General features: G+C 52.0%; 1 protein-coding gene across 1 annotated transcript in view; it reads right to left on the bottom strand.

Moving 5' to 3' along the window:
- Nucleotides 1–4,451: 4,451 nt before the first annotated feature.
- The window catches only part of RRP12 (ribosomal RNA processing 12 homolog), a 29,867-nt gene continuing 9,526 nt past the window's right edge, over nucleotides 4,452–24,792 (bottom strand). The window contains exons 11-34 of the mRNA XM_060641874.3: nucleotides 23,668–23,779; nucleotides 23,329–23,426; nucleotides 21,955–22,069; nucleotides 19,857–19,999; nucleotides 19,499–19,620; nucleotides 18,543–18,607; nucleotides 18,291–18,453; nucleotides 17,697–17,851; nucleotides 17,366–17,433; nucleotides 16,714–16,807; nucleotides 15,970–16,128; nucleotides 15,756–15,836; nucleotides 15,432–15,537; nucleotides 15,133–15,240; nucleotides 14,474–14,631; nucleotides 12,804–12,895; nucleotides 12,454–12,615; nucleotides 12,141–12,316; nucleotides 11,774–11,908; nucleotides 9,012–9,061; nucleotides 7,480–7,552; nucleotides 5,680–5,747; nucleotides 5,302–5,384; nucleotides 4,452–4,965 (exon numbers count right to left, since the gene is read on the bottom strand). Coding sequence (XP_060497857.3) covers nucleotides 4,863–4,965; nucleotides 5,302–5,384; nucleotides 5,680–5,747; nucleotides 7,480–7,552; nucleotides 9,012–9,061; nucleotides 11,774–11,908; nucleotides 12,141–12,316; nucleotides 12,454–12,615; nucleotides 12,804–12,895; nucleotides 14,474–14,631; nucleotides 15,133–15,240; nucleotides 15,432–15,537; nucleotides 15,756–15,836; nucleotides 15,970–16,128; nucleotides 16,714–16,807; nucleotides 17,366–17,433; nucleotides 17,697–17,851; nucleotides 18,291–18,453; nucleotides 18,543–18,607; nucleotides 19,499–19,620; nucleotides 19,857–19,999; nucleotides 21,955–22,069; nucleotides 23,329–23,426; nucleotides 23,668–23,779 — 2,689 coding nt within the window. The 3' untranslated portion in view covers nucleotides 4,452–4,862. The remainder of the gene's footprint in view (nucleotides 4,966–5,301; nucleotides 5,385–5,679; nucleotides 5,748–7,479; nucleotides 7,553–9,011; nucleotides 9,062–11,773; nucleotides 11,909–12,140; nucleotides 12,317–12,453; nucleotides 12,616–12,803; nucleotides 12,896–14,473; nucleotides 14,632–15,132; nucleotides 15,241–15,431; nucleotides 15,538–15,755; nucleotides 15,837–15,969; nucleotides 16,129–16,713; nucleotides 16,808–17,365; nucleotides 17,434–17,696; nucleotides 17,852–18,290; nucleotides 18,454–18,542; nucleotides 18,608–19,498; nucleotides 19,621–19,856; nucleotides 20,000–21,954; nucleotides 22,070–23,328; nucleotides 23,427–23,667; nucleotides 23,780–24,792) is intronic.

The following is a 24,792-nucleotide window of genomic DNA, read 5'->3' as shown; positions in this document are numbered from 1 at the left end:
ACGGATCATGAAAATGACAGCGGTTAATCATCACGCCACCGTTGTGGGGATGGAGAGATAGTACACGTGGTTGCATTTGGTGGTAATCTGGACCTGCGGAGATTTAAACCTGGCGGGTGTGGATCAGGTATGCTTGTGCCCCGTGTGTGAAGTCCTGAGGGAGAGGATCCACGTGGCCCCTGTGATAGTCCTCGTGTGGGCAGGGAAGGACTTTCTTCAGAATAAATACTAGATGTCAGTTTTGCTGGCTGATTATTTGTGTTCTGGAGGTATACCCCACCTGCTGGAAAGGTTAAGGAAGGCAATTTTCGATAAGTGTTATCACACAGGGACCCAATCATTATGCACAGCCGTGTAAAATCTCAGGTAACACTGCACCTCGTCATTTTTATGAGCTTATTTACAACTGAGGGCTGGTCCCAAGCAATCAGCTGTGTATGTATTTCAGGCTCAGAGGCCTCAAGTCCAAGATCTATGGCACAGCAACAGTTCTGGTTCAAAGCAAGACTCTTGAAGAGCTTGTAAAAACAGGAGGGGCCAGAAGGAGGTCCAGGCTATTCCTGGCACCATCCCGCAAACCCATCTATCTGTCATCAATGCCTCAGGTCTTCTGTGAAACTCTGCCCTAAAATCCTATCAGCTCTGTAATAGCTACCTTTGGGTCTACAGGGTAACATCCCTGGAATCTGGAAATCAAGCTGCCCTCTAGAAGTTAAACCCTTCAAGTCTACACACGACAGACAGACAGGATTAGTTATCTACACAAGGCCCCAGAGAGAACAGGATGTCTCCCTGGTGACAGCCAGAAGAGTTGGGTTTGGAAATTCAATCCAGGCATGCCTGCATGTGAAGGAACCCGGAGCTGAAGGAAATCTCAGAAAAGCTTCTGAACAGCAGGCAAGTGGCTCTCAAGAGTCTAGAGGACACGACAGAGGATCTGGCACTAACCTGAATAGAGGGGGACCCGACGGGCAGGTCTATCCTACAGACAAAACAGAACACTGTCCTACGTCAGAGACGTTGCCAATTACCACTCCCATGATTCCCTGTGCCCTGTCCCATGCTCACTAAAGCCTCTGATTCTGACTTCCTGTGCAGGGGACTGTGTGCTGAGCAGTCACCACGCGCCAGTCTCAAGCCCCTTAGCAGTTACATTTCTCATTACACGTTAATAAATCACAATTTCGCCTAGGCCTGTTGTGAGTCACTTTCTTCCTCTCTGAACACAACGAACTCTGATTTTAGACTTGCACAGCTGATATCCAGACCTCAGCCCAGGAAGGAGTATGCAGCCTGAGCTTGCCACCATACCCACCCCACCCCCCAGCATTCTCAATCAATATTTACCGATTATTGACCTCAAAATCCTGTTCTAGGCACTTCCACGACCGATCAATGGGACTTGGAATGGGAGAACACCTTCTGCCACTGTAGCCCTGGCCCCGGATGACGTGGCCAGCCTCTCTAACAGCTTGATAAATGTTTCTGACGGCAGAAGCTATAGTAAGCATGATTTCAGGAAATGGCAAGCCAGCTTATGGTGCCCCAAATCAGGGTTATTTTCTGGAGTACAGTCATCTGTCTATTTACACTAATGTATAGCAAAAATAGAACAAAGAACAGTCATCATGTCACTTTCTAAATATTGCTCTGCACATGATCCAGCATCTAGTGATGGCATTAAGTCCCTGTGTACGTCAAAGAACAACATACTTAGGGACTCACAGATTCTTTGTAAATAAACTGACCTACGTTCACTGGTGGGTGTTTAAACCGGGCATTTGAAAACGTTTATGAAGTGTTTATATTGGTAGGGTAAAAAGTTTGTGATAGTCAAGTGCAAATTTAGAATGTATACTTGTATTTAAAAACTCTGGTTTTTTGGGGCACCTGGGTGGCTCAGTCGGTTAAGTGTCCGACTTCGGCTCAGGTCATGATCTCACGGTCCGTGGGTTAGAGCCCCGCGTGGGACTCTGTGCTGACAGCTCAGAGCCTGGAGCCTGCTTTGGATTCTGTTCCTCCCTCTCTCTCTGACCCTCCCCCGTTCATGCTCTCTGTCTCAAAAATAAACACTTAAAAAAAAAAAAGAAAAACACTGTTTTTGTATTTAAAAAAGCCTTGCACATAAAAAAACAGGAATGAAATGTACAGTTGATATAGCTGACCCTTGAACAATGTGGGGATTGGGGCACTGACCCCCCTTCAGTTCAAAATCCACATATAACTTTTGACTCCCTCAAAACTCAACTACTAATAGCCTACTGTTGACCAGAAGCCTTACCGATAACACATATTTGGTATATATATTATATACTGTGTTCTTACAATAAGGCTAGAGGAAATACCATTCATAACATCATGAGGAAGAGAAAATACATTTATAGTACTGTGCTGTAGTTATCAAAAACAACCCATGTGTAAGTGGACCCATGCAATTCAAATCTGTGTTGTTTCAGAGTCAGATGTACAAAGATTAACAGTGAGAATTTGGTGGAAGGAGTCTAGCTCTTGCTTTTATTTGTCTGGTTTTTTTTTCCCAAATGCTCTGTGATTCTTTAGTACTTTTATAGTGAAGTAGAGAATACCTTCTAATTTCCTAAGTTACCCTGTGATGGAACGTAAGCAACAATGAAGAGAGAAAACAGAGACTACTTGGACACCGGAGGTAATTTTCTCACATGTTGCAAACGACGCCGGAAAACAGGATGAAGCATGTGGACTGAGGTGGGCTTGCAAATGAGACAGTGGAGGTAAGATGACAGCCACCATCAGGCCAGCTGCCTCAATCCCAGGAAGCTGCACTTCCCAGGAAGGGGTGAGGTTGGTGTGATCGGACCCACCTGTGTGCAGAGGCGTCAGGATGGGGGCCATGAATGGACCGCCTTTGTAGATCCCCAACACTGCCCACGTCCTCAGCCAACACCAGGGTGGCTGTTTCAGTGCGGCCAGGCAGGGCATGCTCTGTCTCCCATTTCTGAGAAGGAATCGAAGGTGGACCCCAGAAAAGAAAGCTGGAATAAGTCTGATTCTGACCTGCCAAAAGCGTAATAAAATTAAAGTAGTGCATCTGGACCTTGGTGGAGACCCTCAGATTTTCTAGTGGTCCTGAAATTGAATGAGCCTTGCATTGATAAATACTCCTGATTCTCCTTCATCACCCCCTCTGTGGGGACAAAAGCAGCACTGACTTTCACAACAAATGTTTCCAGCACCTTATGTCTCTGGGACAGATCAATTCTTGCCTCTGCTTCGAGGTAATGTGCATCCGAAGTCTACTTCCAAAAGAGTATGGAATTCACCACATCACCAAGACCAGTCTTTCTGGGTCACCTGCCCTAGCTCTACCTTTGGAAGAAAACAAAAGTCCTTGGAAAGCATACTATAGTAAGCACAACCGGCTCCTCCTACTTCATGGAGTGTCCTACTGCATGTGGCTAATTTCCTGAGAAAGGAAATAGGAAAGGGCTAGGATAGGCCTGATTTGTCCATAAGAGTAACCATGGGGATTAAGGTTAGACCACCTTCCTGGCTCTCCAAGCCCAGACTTTGTGAACAAGGCATGTAAAGAGCGCCACCTCTGGGTGAAGTGTGGTTCCTCTCCACTTCTTCGTTCCAGATTCAGTGGGAGGAAATGCTCGAATTTGCGGGTCAATGGATCAAGTCAAGACTAGAGCTCCCTTGGAGGATGAACGGAACTGTGCACAGGGCCTCCTGGGAGCATTATCAGAGCCAAGGGCATGAAACTAGAATGGAAACTATTGAGCATGTGTGCTGGAGGGGGTGGGGTGTCTCATGTCAAATGGGGAGAATTTGAGATGAGAAAAACTATGGATCAAATGCCAGGGGACAATTCTTCCTACTGGGGATGGGGGACTAGCCCTGGGGTTCCTTGCTTCTTGATGCCTGTTGGGAAAGCACACACAGGGGTACCATGGCCGATAAAGTGACCTCAGGAGCAATGCTCCAGACCAACAAAGCTGGATGGTGAGAATCATGCTGCTCTTTCCACAGCTTGTCTATTTGTCTGGGAAAAACAGGATGTGATGATCAGGGAGGTGGGTGACCAGGCTGCACTCGGCACTCAGAGGGGCTCAGTGAACCAATGAACTTCAGTGAATCAACGAACAAAGCTGCCGAGGAAACCTGTGCCTAGGGGCAACCTGGGGCAGCCTCTGCTTCCTTCCTATTCTGTCTCTACAGACCAGCCCCAGAGCATTCACTGCCCCTCCTGCCCCTCCAAATGTCACTTTCTGACTGAGACAGTAAGTGAAGTCAGGGAAACCTCCTGACATAGGTGGGCAAGTTCTAAGGCCTGACCTAGGGCTACCTGCTATGCCTTAGACTGGATGCTGGGACTGGAAAAGAAGAGGTCAAGCCACTGCTGCCAGTAACTGGACACAGTTCTTGTCCATGGAGGGGCAGGTGATAAAACACAGTGTTTCTAGGGAAAATGCATGGCAGTCCATGTTTATTCTACATCCGATCACAGCAAATCTTCCACACCCAGACCACAGCCAGGCTAAGTGCCATGTGGCTATAAGCGGCTAGAAGAAACAGGAAACCGTCTGCTCTGGTGCGCATGGCTGCTCTGGGCAGAAAGCACAGCTGCCTCATTGGCCGATTCACAAGCAGCGAGGCCACATTCCCATCTCCAGGCCTTAGGGACATCTCTAAAGGGCGGCTCCTATTTGGAGCTTCCAAAATCCTGGGTGCCTCTCTGGAAGCCAAGCCCTGTCCAGCAAGTCATTCCGAGTCCAGGCTCTGCCAGAACCTTCAGTATCTGGAACTGATGTCAAAGCAGCTTGGAAGCTGCAGAGAGACCTTACACTGGGTCCCAGGGCAGCTCTGGGGGCCTCGAGGCTTTAGGGCCGATGATCCTTTCTGCGGAGTTTGTGTCCCACCTGGGACCCTCGCTGGGCAGCTTTCACCAGGCCTTTGAACTGGCCCTGCAGCTTCACCTTCTTCCTGCAGGAACAAGGAACAGAGGGTCACATCTCCCTGAAGACAGGTGGTCTCTCTTCCCATAATGCTGACCAATGGCTCCCCCAGCATTAGCGGGAACTGGGGAGAAAGGGTGCTGCCTGGGCACAGGTGCTGTCCTACTTACAAGAGCAGTTCAAGTCAATAACGCATGTGGGCACCAACTACATGAAGGTGCACATTAGAAAGCAAAAATTAAAAAAACCTGGAAGATACTGGAGCAATTAAGTTGAGAGTTTACTGAGAATAAGGCCCTCCCCTCTTTGGAGCACTGAGCTCCCCACCCCCACTGCCCCAGCCAGACCCCGCACAATACTGTACCTTCGGTTGAGCTTGGTTCTGTTGAGGGGGATGTAGGCGTAGGGGTCGAGCCGACCTTTCTTCTTCACGTCACCCTTTGCTTTCTGCTCAGCCAGAGAGAGAGAGTCAACTAGGAGTACAGGGTTCCCCTTCCTCCCTGCCCCTGACTTAACAGACCCCATGTCCTCCCCTTCACTCTGTGCCCTGGTGGCACCAAAGGGCTCCTGTAGTCCAGGAATGCCAACCAACAAAGGCATGGACTTTAAATGCTAACAAGACCTCAGTGTGCCCCTCGGTGTGGCCTGAGTCTGGCTCCACCAAGGTGGCTCTCCAGAAGGGTGATGGGCACAGCTACCCTCATCCTTTCCCAGAGGCTCTGTCCCTACCCATGGCTCTTACCTTGGCCTTGTATTCGGCCCCAGGTATAGCCTTCTTGGCCACAGGGCGATGGATACCAGAGCCTCCGGCTAGAGGGGGAACACAGAGACCATGAATCAGGCAAAGCCAGGGCAGCTTCCTCCTGGGAGAAGGCAGTGGGTACCTTGTCTTTACAGAGCCTCCAGGGAGCAGAGAAATCAAGGCTAGCAATGGCTCTGTCCCCTATCAACCAAGGACAAAGACCTTCCCCAAGAAGGGACTGTCTAGTGGCTTAACAGTTAAGACCAGTGGGCTCCTCAGGCTGACTTGAAGCCACACAGACCTACGAATGACCTCTGAGGACATACACCTTCTCCACTAACATGAACCACCCCAGTCTCCAAAGCTAAATCTGTTCCGTTTGTCCTAGGAGAAAAGAACACAGGCTTTGAAGTCAGACAGACCCAGGTTCGACTCCCTGATTTACCACTACCAGCTCTAACCTCAGCAAGTCTCTTAATTTCTGGATCTTTTAAGTTTGTCTATAAAATGAGGTACTTCGGGCTTGATCTCATTCAGGCTTCACAACAACACTGGGAAAGAAAGGCAGCTCCTGTCCCATTGTACAGACACGAAAACTGTGGTTACAGAAATCCAGGTGCTTCCAACGTCACTTGTTATTTCCAGTCCGGATTTCAATACACTCACGGATGACTCAGGAGGACTCTTTTTAGATGAGCCAGATGAATCCCACTTTTTTTTTTTTTTTTTTTACAGATGAGAAACTAGAACCTCAGAGAAGCAGCAGGACTGGGCCAAGTTAGCCACAGAGCTAAGAGCCGGCAGTCTTGAACCCAGGCCTCCTCCACATCATCTGGTTTTGCACCTCACCACCTCAAAGCAGAGCAGGTAAACTAGGCCCTGGCCCATGGGGCCACAGAGTGGGGAGCCGTGAAGCTCTCCAGTTGGGTTAGGATGCCTTAAGGCTCTGAGAACATACCTGCTGCTGGGAATGGAGACCGTGCTTCTTTTTTTTTTAATTTTTGAGAGCACGCGTGCATACGACGTGTGAGCAGGGGAGAGGGGCAGAGGGAGAGAGAATCTCAAGCAGGCTCCACACTCAGCACGGAGCCTGATACAGGGCTCGATCCCACGACCCTGGGATCACGACCTGAGCTGAAATCAAGAGTCGGATGTTTAACCGACTGAGCTGCCCAGGAGCCCCTGGGATTGGGGACTTTCTACAGGAGCCCCTGTACCTCCAGATATATAGCAGGGGTTCTGCTACAGGGGCTGCCCTCAGGGGAAGAAGGCAGAGGTGAGTAACAGAGGCCTCCCCTGGCATTTGGCAGCCACACTGGTGTCTTTAGCAGCTGCTGCAGGAAAAGGAACAGCTTAGGGGACCAGAGACAAATGTATAGGGGAATCCCCCGGGCAGATCCATCACTGACCCTCCCAGCTGCCACCCTCAACACAGGCTGAAGTGATCTCCCAAACCTTGCCTGACTCAGGGCTGGACAAGAGAGACAGACACCTCCCAGGAAAACAAGGGGTGGGCTGCAAGCCTCACGGAAGGCCTAAGTGGGTGGGACAGAGATGGGGCTCAGGGGCTCCCTAGAAGGGCTGGGGGTTCCATGCACAGATCCCCCCAGACTCTTCTTCATCCCAAACATTCTCAGCCCCCAGACCAGTCTTGGGAGACAGATCAGCCAATCTTTGTTGGTGCTGACTTGACTACAATCGGGCCATGCCATGCAAACTTGTGGTTCTGCCTGCCACTGCCCTGTCTAATGCAGGGGACAGGGAACACAGTGTCCCAAAAGGGAAGAGTGGAAGTCTCACCTTGGTACTGAGGGGGCATCTCCAGCTCCTCATCGTCAGCCTCTTTCTGATGCTTGAGCTTCTGATGTTTCTTCTATAACGTGGTGCACAAAATTCATTAACAAGGGTACACGATCATCATTAATGTTCATAGTAAAAGCAACTGCAAACTATGCTAGCAGGAAAGGTCCTCTGCCAAGCACTCAATCCCCCACTTTCAGATGGGAACACCAAGGCTGAGAGAGGGTAAAGAACTATCCAAGATCACACAACTAGGCTGTGCAGAAGTAAGTTCCAGCCCAGGCTGTGACCACAATCTCATCTGCCTGCTTCACACAGAACTCCTGTCCCAGGGCAACAAGTACCTGTCTGGGAACCCCGACCTCAGCTTAGCTGGTGCAACGCTCCTACTCAGAGGAGGCTTCCTGCATCAGAGGCCTCTCAGACCCCCGGATACCCTCTGACCCCATAACTATCTGATCTTTTATGTCTGATTTTCACCCAGGAATTCTACGTGGGTGCAATGCTCTGATAACCGGGTACCTCTTTGGCCCTGGTGGGAAGATGGGCATTTGGCCAGGGATAGGGCATTTGTGAATAGGACATTCACGAAAGCAGTAACTGGGGGAAAGATCATCAGGAACTATACTTGTGCACTTGCCGTGTCCAATCTCATCAAGCCAACCCAGTAATTCCACAAGATTCACAGGTGAGGAGCTGAGTTTGAAAGGTTAGGCTGACGCCGAAATGGGACCCCAGTACCTGCATCTGCACTGCTAATTTTGTATCCCCGCCTATGCAGCTGTCCCCCAATGGGGACACCCAGGAAGGCTGGATGGGCTGGCCAGGCCCCGAGAGGACGCAGAGGAAAGACGTTGCTCCTAGACGCCCTCAGAAGTGTTGTTCACTAGGCTCGGGAAGGACGGTGAGGGGTTGGGCCCACATCACCCTGCTGGTTCAGGTGGGGCAGGTGAGAAGCTGCACTCCACCCTGGGAGATACCAAGGTTAAATTCTTGGGCTCAGGAGGCTGGAAGGCCATGGTTTAAATCCCATCTGCATCTAACAACCCCTGTGAACTTGGGCAGGATAAGCCTCCTCTGGAAACGGGGATAGAGTTCCGTCTCTTGTGAGGATTAGGTGAGATGATGCACGGGCCCCTTGGCACTCCTCAACGGCTCCCTGCAGGAACCTGCCCTTGGAACACATAGGCCAGCTGTTGCCTTTGCAGCCTGCCCAGCACATGCCCTCGGTAGAGACACACAGGGCTCTGTCTCTCTTCCTTCAGCTGGACAACTCCACCAACACGGAAGCATCAGGTGCCTTGGGCCCCCTCCCACGCCCCACAGAGCAGTCGGCCATTACATTGTGCCCTGTACATGCACACCACATCCTCTGGACCATCTGTTATGCACAGCTTCAAGGCGCTCCTGTGCATTCAGGAAGCAGGGCAGGTGGGGGTGGGTGGGAGGTGGGCGGGGGAGAGATGGCTGAGAGCTGTCAGCCCAAGGCTTTGCCCTGAGGGCCCAGCACCCCCATCAGAGGAAGTACTCACACTCCTGACACCCGTGTCTTCCATCAGGTCAGCCATCTCTTCATCCTCCCCTGGAACCAAAAGAAAGTCCTGTGAGCACACAGGGAGCACCCCTGACTTCCCAAAGCCCACGCAAATTTCACCTTGCCTCCCCCTGGCTCAGCAGGCTGACAGAGCTGACAACTCCAGAAAACTTGCATCTTTCTGTGGGAGACAAGACCCCTGAACACTGACTGCAACTTTATCTTTCCCATCCCAGGCCCCAGGGACAACAGCCCCTCAAGGAAGTCGTATTCCTACTCCTGAGACAAATACAGCTTTTTTTAAGACCCTATGAAAGCCCTGGTTTTCCTGGGGAGTCATGCGCGCCCCAGCCCCACATACATTCTGCTTGGCCAAGAGGACAGCCTCATTTTCCTACTTGAGAATCCTTTTTGTTTTTTCGCTATACATGCTGAGCTCTGTGTGGGGATGAGCCAAAGAAGTACGAATCAAGAAAATGCACAGGCAACCAAAATAAAAATAGATCAAAAAGACTATCTCAAAATTTTAAAACTTCTGTGCATCAGGGGACACATCAACGGACTGAAAATGTACTCTACAGAATGCATGAGAGAATGGTTTTTCAAACCATACAGATAAAGGATTACACAGACTAGCAGACTACGTAAAGACCACCCACAAACTCAACAACACAAAAGAAACATCTCAATAAAAAAATGGGCAAAGTGCTTGCGTAGACAAAGGGAATTCTGAGACACGCTACAACATGGGTGAATCTTGCAGATATTATGCTGAGTAAAACACGCTAGTCACAGACAAATACTGAAATCATTTCATTTACGTGAGGTACCTAGATGCATATTCAAATTCAAATTATTACAGACAGATTCTGGAATGATGGTTGTCAGGGTCTGGGGTGGGGGCAATAGTTGTCTTTTAACAGGTAGAGACTTTCAGTTTAAGAGGCAAAAAGAGTTCCGGAGGTTGGCTGTACAACAATGTAAACGTACTTACCACTAGTCCACTGCAGGCTTAAAGGTGGTTAATGTGGTAAGTTTTACATTATGTGTACTTTGCACCACAATTTATTTTTTTATTTTTTAAAATTTTTTTTAATCTTTATTTATTTTTGAGAGAGAGAGACAGTGTGTGAGCAGGGAGGAGCAGAGAGAGAGGGAGACACTGAATCGGAAACAGGCTCCAGGCTCTGAGCTGTCAGGACAGAGCCCAACGCGGGGCTCGAACTCACGAACTGTGAGATCACAACCTGAGCCGAAGTCGGACGCTTAACCAACTGAGCCACCTAGGCGCCCCCACCACAATTTCTTTAAAAAGCTATCGGTATACGTATTTTTAAAAGTACGAAACAAACCAGTTGGAGGGAAGACAAACTCAAGCGAAGTCAATCAACTAGTAAATAATGCCACGAGACAACATGGGACTAAGAGCCACAGCCTGGGCAGTGGCCAAGCTTGCTGGGAGCGCTGGGGGACAGGGCCGGAAAGCTGGGGGCCAAGGAAAGGTCACATAAAAACACTTGGGCTGGATCCTTAAGAGCAGAGAGGCAGATGGGGTGCCTGGGTGGCTTAGTTGGTTAAGTATCCGACTTCGGCTCAGATTGTGATCTCACAGTTCATGAGTTCAAGCCCCACGTTGAGCTCTGTGCTGACAGCTCAGAGCCTGGAGTCTTTCGGATTCTGTGTCTCCCTCTCTCTCTCTGCCCCTCCCCCACTTGTGCTCTTTCAAAAATAAATAAACGTTAAGGAAAAAAAAAAAAGTGGAGAGGCAGAAAGAGGGGGAGAGGTGTTCTCAGCACCAAGGACATACGGGCCAAGAAGGGAGCAAGAGCCTGGAAAGTACAAAGCGGCGAGAGGGGACAGTGGTGTGACCAGATCAGGAAACAGTGTAGTCACCGTTACACCAAGCATGTACTTGACTGTTCTGGCTACCCATTTCATCTACAACCATCTGAAGTAGGTATTGGTATTAAGCCCATTTGGCGTGAGGAAATTAAGGCACAGAGAGGTTAATAATTGTCCACAGTCACACAGCCGGTAAGCTGGGTGCAGGGGATGCAGTGAGAATATTGGTTAGGAGGTTGTAGTGAGTCAAGAGCCCAAGGATCATGGCAGTGGGAACCAAAAAAAAAAAAAAAAAAAAAAGAGGAAGGCAGATCAATTTTAAAGACTGAAGCTTTTTGATCTAACAGATGACACGGGGGAGAGGAAGCAGGAAAAATTAAACAGGACTCGGAGACTTCACACCAGAGTGGCTCCTGGACAACAGGAGATCATGCAGTCAGGAAGGGGGCTGCCACCCCTAAACCTCTTAAGTCTGGCTCTACCTCTAAATGAGCTTCATGGTCTCAGTGAAGTTTATATTGCAAAAAAAAAAAAAAAGAAAGAAAGAAAAAAAAAAGAAAAGGAGAAGAGGGAGAAGGAAAGATACAGAAGAACAGTGGCCAAAAAAGTGCATCACACACAGTCAAGAGGAAGTACAGCGTTTTGAAAGTTCTGTTTGAATTATGTATGTATCGTATAGGTGGCTAGATTGCAATGTAAAGCTTTCTCAATGTGGTCAAAAAAGTTTGAGAAATTCAAAATGTTTGAGGAAGTTGTCTTAGATACAAGCCCCTCGTTATCTGTATTTATCTACACTTCCCCAACCAGTGGTCACGGAATGAATGAGCAAATAAACAAATGAGTGAATGAACGACCGAGTGAGTGCAACACTGCCCACTCCAGAAGCAGCTGTGCCCCTAGAATGGATGGTGGTCCCACCTTTAGTGCCTTCCTCTTCCTCCATCTTGGTCGTGGCAGCATCGTCCTCCTCCTCCCGGATGATCAGGCGGCCATCGGCACTCACCTTGAAGCCGTGGTCCTTCTTCTTGCCCCGGCCGGACCCAGGCTGGGTAGCTGGTGTGGCAGAGTCGAGCAGTGAGGAGGCGGAAGGCCAGACTAACCCACCCACAGCCCCATCCAAACCAACAAGCCCAGGTCTGTGCCCCAGATGGGTGTCTGCAGCGCACTGATGTGCACACATGGCGGTGAGAGGTGCCCAGTGGGCTGTGTGGAAATCACCCTAACCCCTGACCTTGGCAAGGCAAGCGTATTTTCTCGACTCATGTGCCAGCCACTTTTTGCCTACCTAGGACTCGCTGGGCCACCTTAGGGTCCAGGAAGTTGAGGGGCTCATCCCCGCCACCCTCCTTCAGCCACGCCTGGCTTCTCTGTCGGGCCAGCTTCCGGCGCTCCTTGGCCTGGCCCCTTTCCTCCTCCTCCTCAGCATCCTCATCCTCCGAGTCGGCCAAAATCTCCTCGATACTAAGTGCAGAGAAGTCCCAAGTCAGGGTGTTCCCAGGAGAGGCAGGGGTGTCTGGGCATGATCTGGGCAGGCTGCAGGTCGAGGGAGACCAGGTCCCCAGGACCTGGGACCCCCAGGACCCCACCACAGGCCTCACCTGTCACCCTTGCCCTGGGCAGGTTCCTCTCCTTCCTCCTCCTCCTCTTCCACAGCAGCCTGGTTCAGAGCACGGTGCCTCTTGGCTCGGGCCTCGGCTTTCCGAATGTTTACCAGGACTTTGTGGTACTCCTCGGGCAGCAGCCCCTTTACCAGCTCAAACCTGAGGGATGAGGGGCTGGTGAGGCGCACTGGCCAGGGAGTGCTACCCAGAGGAGGGTTCAGCCACAGCCCTTCCAGCCACAGGAAAGGGACTCAGTCCCCCAGCCCAGCTCCTTCTCTGCAGGCTCTCTGCTAGGATGGGAAGCCCCTCAACCCCTCCCCTGCTCCCCCTCAATCCAGAGCACAGACCCAAACTTGCGGATGAACTTGGTGAACAGGTTCCGAAGCTTCATGCGGAAGTGCCGCCGCATGTCGTCCGAGAGCTTCCCAATGGCTTCCATCTGGCGGGCAGAGCACCAAGGTTTCGGGGGTGCCCTCCACCCTGTCTGCCCTCTCACTACGGTACAGACCAGGTACACAGGACCCACAAGGCCCAGCTAAGGGGTGAGGGTCAGAGCAGCCCAGCCACCCCTTGGTCCAATCATGTTTCCACAACCTGGGCAGCTCTCCACCTTTCCCCTAAACCCTCCTTCATGACAATCCACGACCATCCTACCAAGGTTACAGCTTTAGAGACTTCTGAAAGTGGCAGGCACCTAACCTGCATTACCTCACTTAACCCTTAGAACCCCATGAGGCAGACACTATCATCATTTCTTACAGATGAAGAAACTGAGGCACAGAGAGTTAAGTGGCTGCTACATGGTCAGAGGCAGCAGTCGGCCCAGGTCCAGGTCCAGGTCTATCTAATTCCATGGCCCATACTTTGTCCTAACACCACCAGGTTTCTCTTGAGCCCTGCATTGGTCTCGGGCCAGACTATTCTCACACCTTCATCGGGCCTGGCTGGGGCCTATGTGTGGGTGGCAGATCTCACTATCTGCAGTGTCTCTAGATGGGGCTGGAGGCGCAGGGCCCCATCGATCCTTTAAAAGGCCTTTATAAAGGTGTCTGGGAGGCTCAGTCTAAGGTTAAGCCTCTGACTCTTGATTTCAGCTCAGGTCTTGTCTTGTGGTTCGTGGGATCAAGCCCTTCTTTGGCCTCTGCCCTGACAGCACAGAACCTGGTTGGGATTCTCTCTCTCCCTCTCTCCCAAAATAAATAAATATTAAAAAAAAAAAAAAGGAAAGGAAAGGAAAGGAAAGGAAGGCTCTTATCAATTCTTGGAACCCTAGGACAGACTACTCCTCTATCGCTTCTCATCTTTGGATCTTTGGTCCCCAGCTGGGCTGCAGGCAGGGGAGGGCACAGGCAAGCGACCTTGACCCAAGCCCAGATACGAAGACAAAAGGCAAGAGGAACCCAGAGGTCTGATGTGACCCAACCCAGCTGAAGTGAAAAACCGATACGGTGGAGGTAGCGGGCAGACAGTCTGGAGGACAGACCCAGCAGGAGACACACCCTGTGCCCAGCTGAGGGCTCTTCAGGCCCTTCTGCAGCCCAGCAGGGGTGTCCAGAGGAGCTTCCTCAAACCCAGAAGGTCAAAATGCAAGAGGGGAAAAAGAAAGCAAGATGTGGCCCTGCTGGGGGAGAGCCCCGAGGGTCAGTCCTGAGCTTTGGGTTCTGGTCCCAGGACCACTCTCACCAACACTGTGACCTGGGGAAATCTCTGGCCTTAGTTTCTCCATCTGTAAAACAAAGGGTGGCCCTGCCCACAGACCCTTGCCCCGCAGAGCCCTTGCTTCTGTGGAGGGGAAGAGGGGTCACAAGAGGCAGCCTGGGCACCATGCACCTTCTTCACCCCCACCGGGTGGGCATCACCCTACCGGTCCTTTCCAGAGCTCCTGCATGACCTTCTGTGAGACAAGACAGCGTACAGCTAGACAAATGTTTGGAACCTGCTGGCCTCAGTGCTCATGGGTCCATGCTGGCAGGCCAGAGGCCATGTTGCCACCCGCCGGGGCCAGGGGGCCACTTACCACCAGCTGCACATGCTTGGCCAGGTGTGCCACGTCCATGACAACTACCGCCACCTTGATGAAGCCCAGCGCCGATTTGACCACATCACGGGTACGGGAAGCCAGGAGCAGGCACACATTCTCCAGCAGCTGCTCTACTGTGTTGGTTCCCATGAGACCTAGGGTCACCAAAGGGCCACCGTCAGAGACACCAAAACCCCATCCAGACGCAACACCCCTGCCCGGTCACATGCAGAGGAGCTAACATCTGTGGGACTTCTGTGTGTCCAGCACGGTCCTAGTCACTCTCCCTAGAGTATAGCCATCCTGTGAGAAGGTAGTTTTTTTCCCCCACTTTAGAGATAAGAAATGGAAGTTCTAAAAGGTTCATAAACTTGCTCAAGGTCTGGCACGGTTGGTAAGAGGTGGAACCAGGACTGACACCTGGGCATGAGACTCGAGCTCCTCCGATCCACCCTGACAGTGGCATGCAGGTGGGCAGGGAAGATGACACGGGCAGCGGAGGAGACAAGAGGCAGCCAGGCTTGCTTTTGGTTCTTCTTCCCTCCCCCGAGGAAGGAAGGTGGTAGCTCTCCCATTCTGGTAGTGACCCAGTCCTGACCTTCTGGGCATCCTCCTACCCCAAGGGTTCCCCAGGCCTTCAAGGAAGCAGCATTCACCTTTAAACTCAAACAGGAGGTGGGTCAGGGCCAGGATGCTGCAACTGACCATGGTCACAGCGCCCACGAGGCCAGGGTACACCAGGACCAGGTAACGTTGCAGGGCCTCTGGAAGGCGAGATAAGGATAATCACATCCGGGCAGAGCACTCTGCATGCTGCATGCCGGGCCCCTCAGGGAAGGGATTCTGGCCAGAGAGGAGCAGCCTGCCCAGGTCCGCAGCCAGTGGTTTGGAGGGGTGCCTCCCAGAGGCCCGTGAGCCAAGCACCCATCCCGGCCCTGGGTCATCCACGCCTTACCTTCTTTGTTTGGGCCAAATCGGAGGAAAGCATGGCCCATCTCCACCAGCAGAGCAAAAGCATTCTTCCGAGCACCCACCGACACCTCCTTGGTACACAGGATCACCTGCCCAGACAACCCCTTGAGCATGCGCTCTGGAGCCGGCCACCATGGGCTTGGTTGGTGGCCTGAAGCAGAAAGGGACAGGGGGGGCACCCAAGCTCACAGGCGGAGAACTGAGGCCACCCCAACCCCAATACTGTTCTCCCCTGATCTTGACAGGTCTTCAGAAGCCAACTCCAAGGAACTCCTCAAAACACACACACCCCTCCTGCACCCCTCACCTCCGGGACAAGGGCAGCGATGAACTCCTCATGCTCAGCTGAGAGTTTCTTCACGATATGTATGAGGCACTTTAAACGGGGCTGCGGGGCAGGGGGGAACAAAAGTCAGGACCCCTCAATCCCACCTGTGCCCCCAAAGGCCCCTCTAAGGTGGTCCTCTCCTGGTGTCGCCCATCGTCCTGTGGGCAGAGCGCGACTGCCCTGGAGGCCTCACCCTCTTGGCAGGCGAGGTAGTGCTCCGCAGCGAGTCCAGCAGGGTCTTCTTCAGATCGTCCAGGTGGCTCTCCACGAAGCGGGCCCCAGGGCCCTGGGGGCTCGCACACACCTCCTCCAGCACTCGGTAGGCCTTCTTCTGTATCCCATGGGCCTTGCTCTGGGAGGGTGTATGGTGGTCAGGGATGGGTGAGCAAGGGAGGTTGGGGGTCCCGACCCACCCCGTCCACACACACACATATACACGCCACTGTGCAACTACAGTCACAGAGCAGCCACCATTAACTGTGACCAGCACTGGGGAAATTCAGAACCTGAGCCCACCTCTGGAGCTCAAGAGGTCTGAGGAGAGGGCTGGCTGAGCATGGACGGTGAGAGGCTGTGGGTCAGGCAGAGGACGCTGCAAGGACGGAAGCCACCCCAGCCCTCCAATCCGTTCCACTCACTGGCCTCAAGTAATGCTCATCCAGCAGGGAGAACTTGCAGTGCCCAGAATGTACCAAGGCCCGTGTGCCCACTCGCCTTTCCAGCTGCAGCGCTCTCTTCTCCCCTTCTTGCCCTAACTCCTTGCTATTGCAAAGGAGCTGTTATTCCCCCTAGGACACCTCTCCTGAGCTGAGGTGGCCCTGCCCTGGACTTCTGTATCTGCCTGCATGGTCCAGACGAGAAGACGGGTCCTGCCTTTCCAAAGAGCCCCCGCTTCCCCCAAGTGTGGTCATGTGCAACTCCAGCCTGCACGTCTCACCTCTAGGTAGGGCCGGATGGTAGAGTACAGCTTGCTGATGGCAGCTTCCTCCGCGTGAGGAGCCAAGGCCACAACCAGGTCCAAGACAGACAATCTGCTCAGGGCAAGAGACGAAGGATGGGTTTAGAAGGGCTGGAGAAGGGCACAGACTATCAGTGTCTTACACCTACTGGGAGCAGAGGAGGTGGGAGAAGTCAGAGTGAGGACGAAAAGGGGTCCTGAAGGAGCCCGTGAGCAATCACCACAGCTCGCACCGAATCAGCACCCGTAAGGTACCAGATGCTGTTCCAGGTGCTTTATGTGTCTTAAAGTCTTCAGTCCTCACGGCAACCCTGTTGGAGGTACTATTATCATGGTCAATTCGCAGCTGAGGACACAGAGGGCACGGAGTAGGTAAGTAACCTGTCCAAGGTCACTTAGCTTCTAAGCAGTGGAGCTGGGATTTGAACCTGGGCAATGTGTCACCAGGGTCCTTATCCTTCCCTAGGAGGCTATACTGCTCCTTCAGGAAGGAGGAGCCAGATAGGTCTCACGGTAGAGCTGGGACATTCAATAACTCAAGACTTTCCTAAATAATTCCAGAGAGAATCTACAGGGCTTCTGCTAGACATACCCTCTGGCTCCCTGGGCTGCCTCAAGTGGGGCATTTTACCTGGTGAAGTCAGAGCTAGCAGAGTCCAGCACCTTCTCACTGGCTTTTTCCAGGAAGCTGTTCACCAACTGGCACCCCCAAGGGGATGAAGAGGAGGCAGGGGGTGAAGAGAGAAATAAAGAGCAGGAGCAGGTCACAGAACTGCATTCTCTTCTCTTCTCCAACCCTGCCCCCCTCCACTCAGAAGCCTTGACCCAGCCACCGCTGGTATCTGGTGGCCTGTCTCGCAGGTGGCAGAGGCCCAAGCGAGCCCTGTGGGTGAGGCCCTTTCACCACCCCCATCCCAGCCCTCACTCACCCGACAGCTCCTCCCTCTCCTCCACCAGCTCACCTGAGGGTCTGTAATGGTGAGGTACGTTTTCACGGTTTCCAACACGGCCCGGCGAGGGGCTGGGGTGTCCCCGGCTGCCACAGGCTGCCCATACAGGTTGAAGAGGATTGGCAGAAAGTTCTTGGCAAAACGGCTCACCTCCGCACGGTCAGCCTCTGGCAGGAGGACCAAAGTTTGCATGCAAGTAGCAGGAGTCAAGTCTGCCCCAAAGGGGCTGCTGAGGCTACAGCCTAGAGGCATCCTTTTGGAGGACCCGTGACAGGACCTACGGATTTGGGGATTCTCCAGGACAAAAGGTCCCACCATGCTCTATGTTCCTCCATAGCTCCTCTGTCCTGTGCGTCAGCCAAGAGCCAGCTACCCACTAAAGCCCTTAACGCCAACTGGACAACACCCAGCAGATGTCAGCACAGTGGCAGTAGAAGGAAAAGGGACAGCTTTCAGCGTGTTACTAACTCTTTGGGTCCCCAGCAGAAGCCCCAGGTCCTTGCAGAGGATTCGCTATGGCTCAGGCAGTGGGGTAGAGGAGGCCAGGGGACCCGGGCCATTGCAACCATTCCCCTACTAGCCGTAAACCCCAGAGCCCATACATACCCCCCTCACAGCCCTTGGTGATGAGGGTGCGCAGGGCCTGGCACACAGTGACCCTCAGGTCTGGGCGCTCACTGATGGCCGTGCCCAATGTCCGCGCCAGCCCTTTGAAGGAGGCAGCCACGTCCGTAGGCCTTGTGCAGAACCCAGGCAAGAGGGTCCAGATCTGGGGAGGGGGGATGGTAAAGGACAGTGACGCCCAGCAACTCAGGCCCCTGCACCATCCAACCCTCATCCCCCTGGCTGACCCCTCACCTGCCACTGGAGCGTATCATAGATCTTGGACTCCACCGTCCTGCCTGCCTGGGCCAGGTCCATTGCTGCAGTGTGACACAAGGACACAGTGGGACCTTGGGCACCCTTTGGGCCAGCAGGCCTCATTTTTATCAAAAGCAAAAGTCCAATAATGAAAACACGAATCTGGGTGATTCCTCCCTCCCCACAAATTGAAATACCATAAAATAGGAAATGGATGTCTCCTGATAATCTTACTCCCCCAGGGATAGTCATCACTTCTTCTGACTTTTTTATATTTCTTTAAACACATACATGCTTTTAAAAGCATAATAAACAGGACTGTACTACATATATATATATTTTCTGAAACCCGGTTTACCTTGACAAGGTTTCTAAGCGGTAGGCTGTAGAATAGGTATGTATGTGACTTTTTTATTTAATCTGCATGTGGCAATTATCGCCCTGATTTTACTCATGAGGAGCAAACCCAGAAGAATTAAATCAACTTGCCCAAAGTCACCCAGCCATAGCGTGGCTAAGCGGAGATTTGAATCTAATCTGTTCAACTCACCATCTACTAAACATGCCCGTTCCCACACAAGGTTTCCCTTTTCTCACAAAGACCGTGCCATGGCCCATAGTGGGACTAAATTCACCAGAACCCTGCTGAGGGACACATACGTTGTGTCAGATTTCTACTAGGAACAGCCCTGCATATATATAAATCGGCGTGCACTTCTCTAATTATTTCCTTAGCAAGAGAAGGAGCCATTGTAAGCCTGCCACAGGGAACATGCCTGGCCAGGCCTCAAAGCAAAGCGAGGGACAGTCTCCTTAGGCAGGCCCTCAAGCACTGGCTGGCCACCTGCTTGGCAGAGGGATGCTGCCCAGTGTCCCAGGGCTGGGGGTGCTGGACAAGGAGCCCTTCCTGGCTCCTTCCAGCCAAGGCTCTAGGACTGAGGTGGGGCCCATACCTTTGCTCTTCAGGGTGGTAGCCAGGGGCAGGAAATAGGTGGTGAAGAAACCAAGTCGTGTTTCCTGGACGTGGTCCCGGATGACAGGCAGTAGCCAGCTCCTCGGGAAATCTAGATTCTCTCTGGGAGGACATAGAAAAGGGCCAGTGAGGAGAAGGTGACATCCTAGAGGGCAGCATGCCCAGCAGCATGTCACCTGCTGAGCCAAGGAGCAGCCCAAGCCCTGCCGTGGCCTCTCTGGCTGACCCCCAAGTGATACACACAGACTTCACCCACGAGAGTGAACACCCTGCTAGAGAAGAATGAGCTGGCTGAATACCCCAGGGCCCCACACAAAGCCAGACAGGATCACACTTACTCAGAGCCATCAATTTCCAAAGGCACAGCCTCTAAAACCACCTCGGGTCCCATGATGGCCACTGCAGCCCCCACTGCCTGATCCAGAGCTGCCGTGTGAGGGAAGTGGGGGGAGAGGCGCAGGTCACACAGGGACTGGAGGCACTGGAGCCAAAAGACGAGAGAATATACATCAAGGCATGCTGACAGAACAGACACCCATAGTTCAGTCTGGGCCAAAGTCTCTAAGAGGATGAGGTCGGGAGCATGGGCCCAGGTTAAGCTCTAGGTCAGAGATCACAAACCAACAACCAAATTTAACCTGTTGAGAAGTCTGACCTCTCCCCAAACCCCAAGATTTTAAAATATTCTGTATTCTTGGGGCGCCTGGGTGGCTCTGTTAGTTAAGCATCCGGCTCTTAATTTCGGCTCAGGTCATGATCCCAGGTTCGTGGTATCGAGCCCCATGTTGTGCTCTGAACTGAGCACAGAGGTGCTTAAGACTCTCTGTCTCTCGCCCCCTGCTCCTCTCCCCCACTGGCTCTCTCTCTAAAATTAAAATAAAATAAAAAAAAATTCTGGGGTGCCTGGGTGGCTCAGTTGGTTAAGTGTCTGACTCTTGGTTTCAGCTCAGGTCAGGATCTCACAGTTCATGAGTCTGACCTCTGCATCAGGCTCTACACTGACAGTTTGGGGCCTGCTTGGGATTCTCATTCTCTCTCTCTCTCTCTCTCTCTCTCTCTCTCTGCCATTCCCCTGTTTGCACGTGCTCTTTCAAAAAAAAAAAATTCTGTATTTGTTAGTAACATATAAAAATCAGATTTCATGTACAAATGTAGACTTCCAGTTTATCTTGAAAAATGGTAAACATCAAAAAAAAATTTTTTTTAAGTGGGGGCGGGGGGGCGCCTGGGTGGCTCAGTTGGTTAAGTGTCTGACTTCAGCTCAGGTCATGATGTCATGGTCCGTGGGTTCAAGCTCCATGTCAGGCTCTGCTGTCAGCTCAGAGCCTGGAGCCTACTTCAGATTCTGTGTCTCCTCTCTTTGCTCTACCCCACTCATGCTCTGTCTCTCTCTTTCTTACTCTCAAAAAATAAAATAAAATAGGGGTGCCTGGGTGGCTCAGTTGGTTAAGTGTCCGACTTTGGCTCAGGTCATGATCTCATGGTTCATGAGTTCAAGCCCTGCGACAGGCTCTGTGCAGACAGCTTGGAGACTGGAACCTGCTTCAGACTCTGTGTCTCCCTCTCTCTCTGCCTCTACCCTGCTCGTACTCTGTCTCTCTCTCTCTGTCTAAAATAAACATTAAAAAAAATTAAAAATAAAATAAACATTAAAAAAATTTTTTAAAAGAATAAAAAAGAAAGAAAAATGGAAACTCTGGCAAAGGCAAAAAGAACGACCCACATGTGACAATTGTGCAAATTAGCAGACGCTGAGGGGTGGTTGCTCTTCAAGACAGAGCTGTGCCCTCTGGCCCCCCAGAGCCCCCCAGGGCCTCACTTGTAGAAAGTCATGTTTGCCAACCTGATCTATCAGGAGCCAGGCTTCTTGAGGAAGCCCCTGCCATCCCAGGGTGGCTCCTTTCTTCCAACCAGCAATGGTGGGAGTCAGTGCAGGCCCCATGAGGCTGGAAGATGCTGCTAAGGAGCCTGGGGCCTGACCTGAGGCCCCTACCCTCTCCTGGAGCTGGAGAGGATCCCTGGGGAAATCCCTTATCCTTAAGTGGTTTACTCTGGGCTGTAATAACCTCTCTGGGACCTAAGGCTGCTTAAAACACTATAATCCTTGTAATAGAAAATTTAGAGAATTAAAAACAAAAAGATAGTGGGTAGGGGTGAGAGAGTCATACTGGTTCCCTCCTCAAAGCCATCCACTCAAACCAGCACTAGTGAGCAGCTCCTGACAGGAGGCTGGGGGAGGTCCTACCCCTCTGTTTCCCCCATGTTGGCTCGGTCACCTTCCTGAAGACACAGTACTAGGCACCTGCTGTGGGCGCCATCGGGAGTGTAAAGTGGGGTAAAGTGCAGAGGTACTAGACACAGGACCTCTCTGGGAGCCCACAGTCCGACAGCCCAGTCACCATCTCGTGTCCTGGTCCCAGCGGCTCCCCAGCTCACCTTCTTCATCACAGGATGGGCCTGCCTCCCACACGCCTGGAAGAAGACACACAGCAGCTGCAAGACAGAGCTCCATGCCGCGTGGAATTTGTACGTCAGGCCTTCCTCCACAGCCCTGCCAAGGGAGCAGGCAGTCAGGGCCAAGTCTGTGCTCACTTGGGCCCCAACCAAGAAGTCAATGGCTGACACCAGGAGCTACAGACCACTGGCTGGCCAGTAAGGGTGGAGCTCCAGGAAAGGCCAAGGGGGAAAACTAGCATCTATGAAGCAGTCCCCGTGCTGAGTTTCATTCATGTAATCCTATTGCTTAAAGAAACTCTGTGAGGTATATTCGTTCTTCCATCTTCATGTGGGGAAACTGAGGCTCAGAGAGATGAAATAAGCTGCCAGGGTTACTCTGCCAGTGGCCATACTGGGCCTCCAAAGCCCATGCTCCATCACCGTCTCATGCTTTCCCAGTCTGACCCAAGGTGGGATGCCAGGGGAGGAACAGATGGTCTGGGCACACTGGGGAGAGCTGCACCAGGCTGGCTCTATCTCCCAGTCTAGGGTCCTGGAGATTTTAGGAAAGAATGGCCAATGGGGGGGGGGGGGGGAAGGGGGGGGCGGGGGATGGGTGAGCTAGAGGTTGGGGTGGTTCTATTTCTGAGTTTTCCTGGAACCTCATCACAGATGCATCCACAGGCAACAGGCCTATTTCCTCACAAGTGGCAGGACCCAAAGCATCACACCCTAGAGCTGAGCAGACAGACTCAGAGGAGACACCCAGGACTCTAGCCGCTTTCCCAGGACCACGTGGTGCTCTGAGGCTCCTCACTGCCCACAGGGAGGGTGAGGACGGTCAGTGGCCATGTCTCTGAATGGCTCCTCTCGCAGGTGTGGAGGGCAGCAGGGCGTGTGAATAGGAGTGGGCTCTGTGTCAGGCTGCCACTGCCTAGTTGGGTGACCTCAGCTGGCCCACCTGTAAACTGAGGGTCAGTACATATCTCCCAGTACCACAGGGACTACCGGTAGTTTTTATTAACTGAGCGCTTAACTATGTGCCAGATACAGTTCCGAGAACTTTCCACACACTTCCTCATTTAATCCTCACCTCCATTAGTAAGCTTTGATGAGGATCCTGAGGTATCTAGACACGGAGGATCCTGAGATATCTACACATTGCCCTGGATGACTGGCCCAGAGTCCACACTCATGAGCACCACATCACGGTCCCTAGAACCGTGGTCCCTGTGGCCAGGGCTCGAATCCACAGCAGCCACTTTGGCACTGCACGCATGCCCACAGCAAGTGACAAGTGGAACACCTGTCATTACACAGAACTTTCTACAAGGAACACCTTATTCCCTCCTAAGGCGGATGCTACGTTCTCACCTGAACATCTTGGCGACATACTGGGCAGGGCCTGAGGCCGAAGAAGTCACAGAGCCAATGCTGGCCATGTGGGGAGCGACACATTCCTTCAGGATCTCCTGCAAAAAGAGGCCACAGCTGTTTGACCCAAAGCAGCCTCCAGTGCCCCTGAGCCCTCCCAGGTGACTGCTTTTGGACACTTCTAGGCCGATATCCTGCCCACCCCCCCCCCACCCCCTGCCGAGAACCTCCCCTCCAGGACGCAGCTGGAGGTCTAGGGTGAGCTCTGGGAGAGACAGGGCAGCCAGCAAAATCTTCTGCACTCCCTGCTTCCCCCACTAAAGCTGGGGCTGGGGGTACCTGAAGGCTCTGAGAGGCAGCCGTCACCACCTGTGAGTGTGGGGAGAGGAGGCAGGTGGTCGCAGTTCCAAAAAAGCGAGGGAGATGGCCCAGCCCCAGGTCCCGCTGCAGTCTGTCAACACAAAAGGCTTCTGTGGAGCCTGGCCCTGGGACTCAAGGCCCAGAAGCCCAGGTCCAGTGACAGTCACTGATCTGCAGGGTTCTACAAGGTCCTTTTAGTGGGCAATTTTAAAAAGTGCTGTCATTCAAGTAATAGCCGCATGTGGTGAAAAACTCAAATAGGTCTTCAGAGTATAAATAAAGAGCATGCTTCCATTATCACAACTTTCTTTTGGACTGACCTTCAGATGCACTTCCCAGAGGAATATCAAGGTTAGGTTTCTCAAATACTCTTCCAGAAGTTGTTATATGCATACAAACATATAAAGTAATGACATGTGCTAACATCTACCTACCACTTTTCATATGCCAAGCGCGGATATAACACACATTCGTTCACTTAATCTTTGCAACCACTGAGATTAATTCCCATTACCATTCCCGTTTTATAAGTAAGGAAACTAAGGCACAGAAACGTCAAGTAACTTGCCCAAGGCCACTCCGCTAGTGAGAGAGGGGCGTCAGGATTCACATCCTGCTAAGTCTTGCTCCAGAGTGTGCAGAGTCCTACCATCCACGCTGTTCTTGATGTGTCTTAGGGGTCTTTCTATGTCAGCATGGGCATATCTACTTTGGTAATTTCTAACGGCTGCATAGTATTTCACTGTATAGTGAACAGTCCCCTCTGGGGGCACATTTAGGTTATTTCTTGGTTTCTAGGGTTGTCATTACCTATAGCATTATAACAAATAGCCTGGGAAGTATATCGTGGCACAACTGTGGGAGGCCTCCTGGTAAGATTAATATGGAGAAGTGGACTGTAAGGCTATTTTGCTACTTTCCAGAATTTCCAGGTAAAAGATGGATGGTGTGGGAAAAGGACGTGGGCTGGAGGCCTGCCTTTGCTCCTCAGGAGCGGCGTGACTAGCTACCTCACAGTGCTTCTGGGTCAGCCTCATGAGACAGGCTAAGCCCTTCCTCCCAGGGTAGCTGTGATGGGTGACAGGAAGCAAGGATGCCAAGCAC

Source organism: Panthera onca, chromosome D2 (genome assembly GCF_046562875.1).
Source record: "Panthera onca isolate mPanOnc1 chromosome D2, mPanOnc1 haplotype 2, whole genome shotgun sequence".
Taxonomy (NCBI): Eukaryota; Metazoa; Chordata; class Mammalia; order Carnivora; family Felidae; genus Panthera; species Panthera onca.
This window is presented reverse-complemented; position numbering and strand designations above follow the sequence as displayed.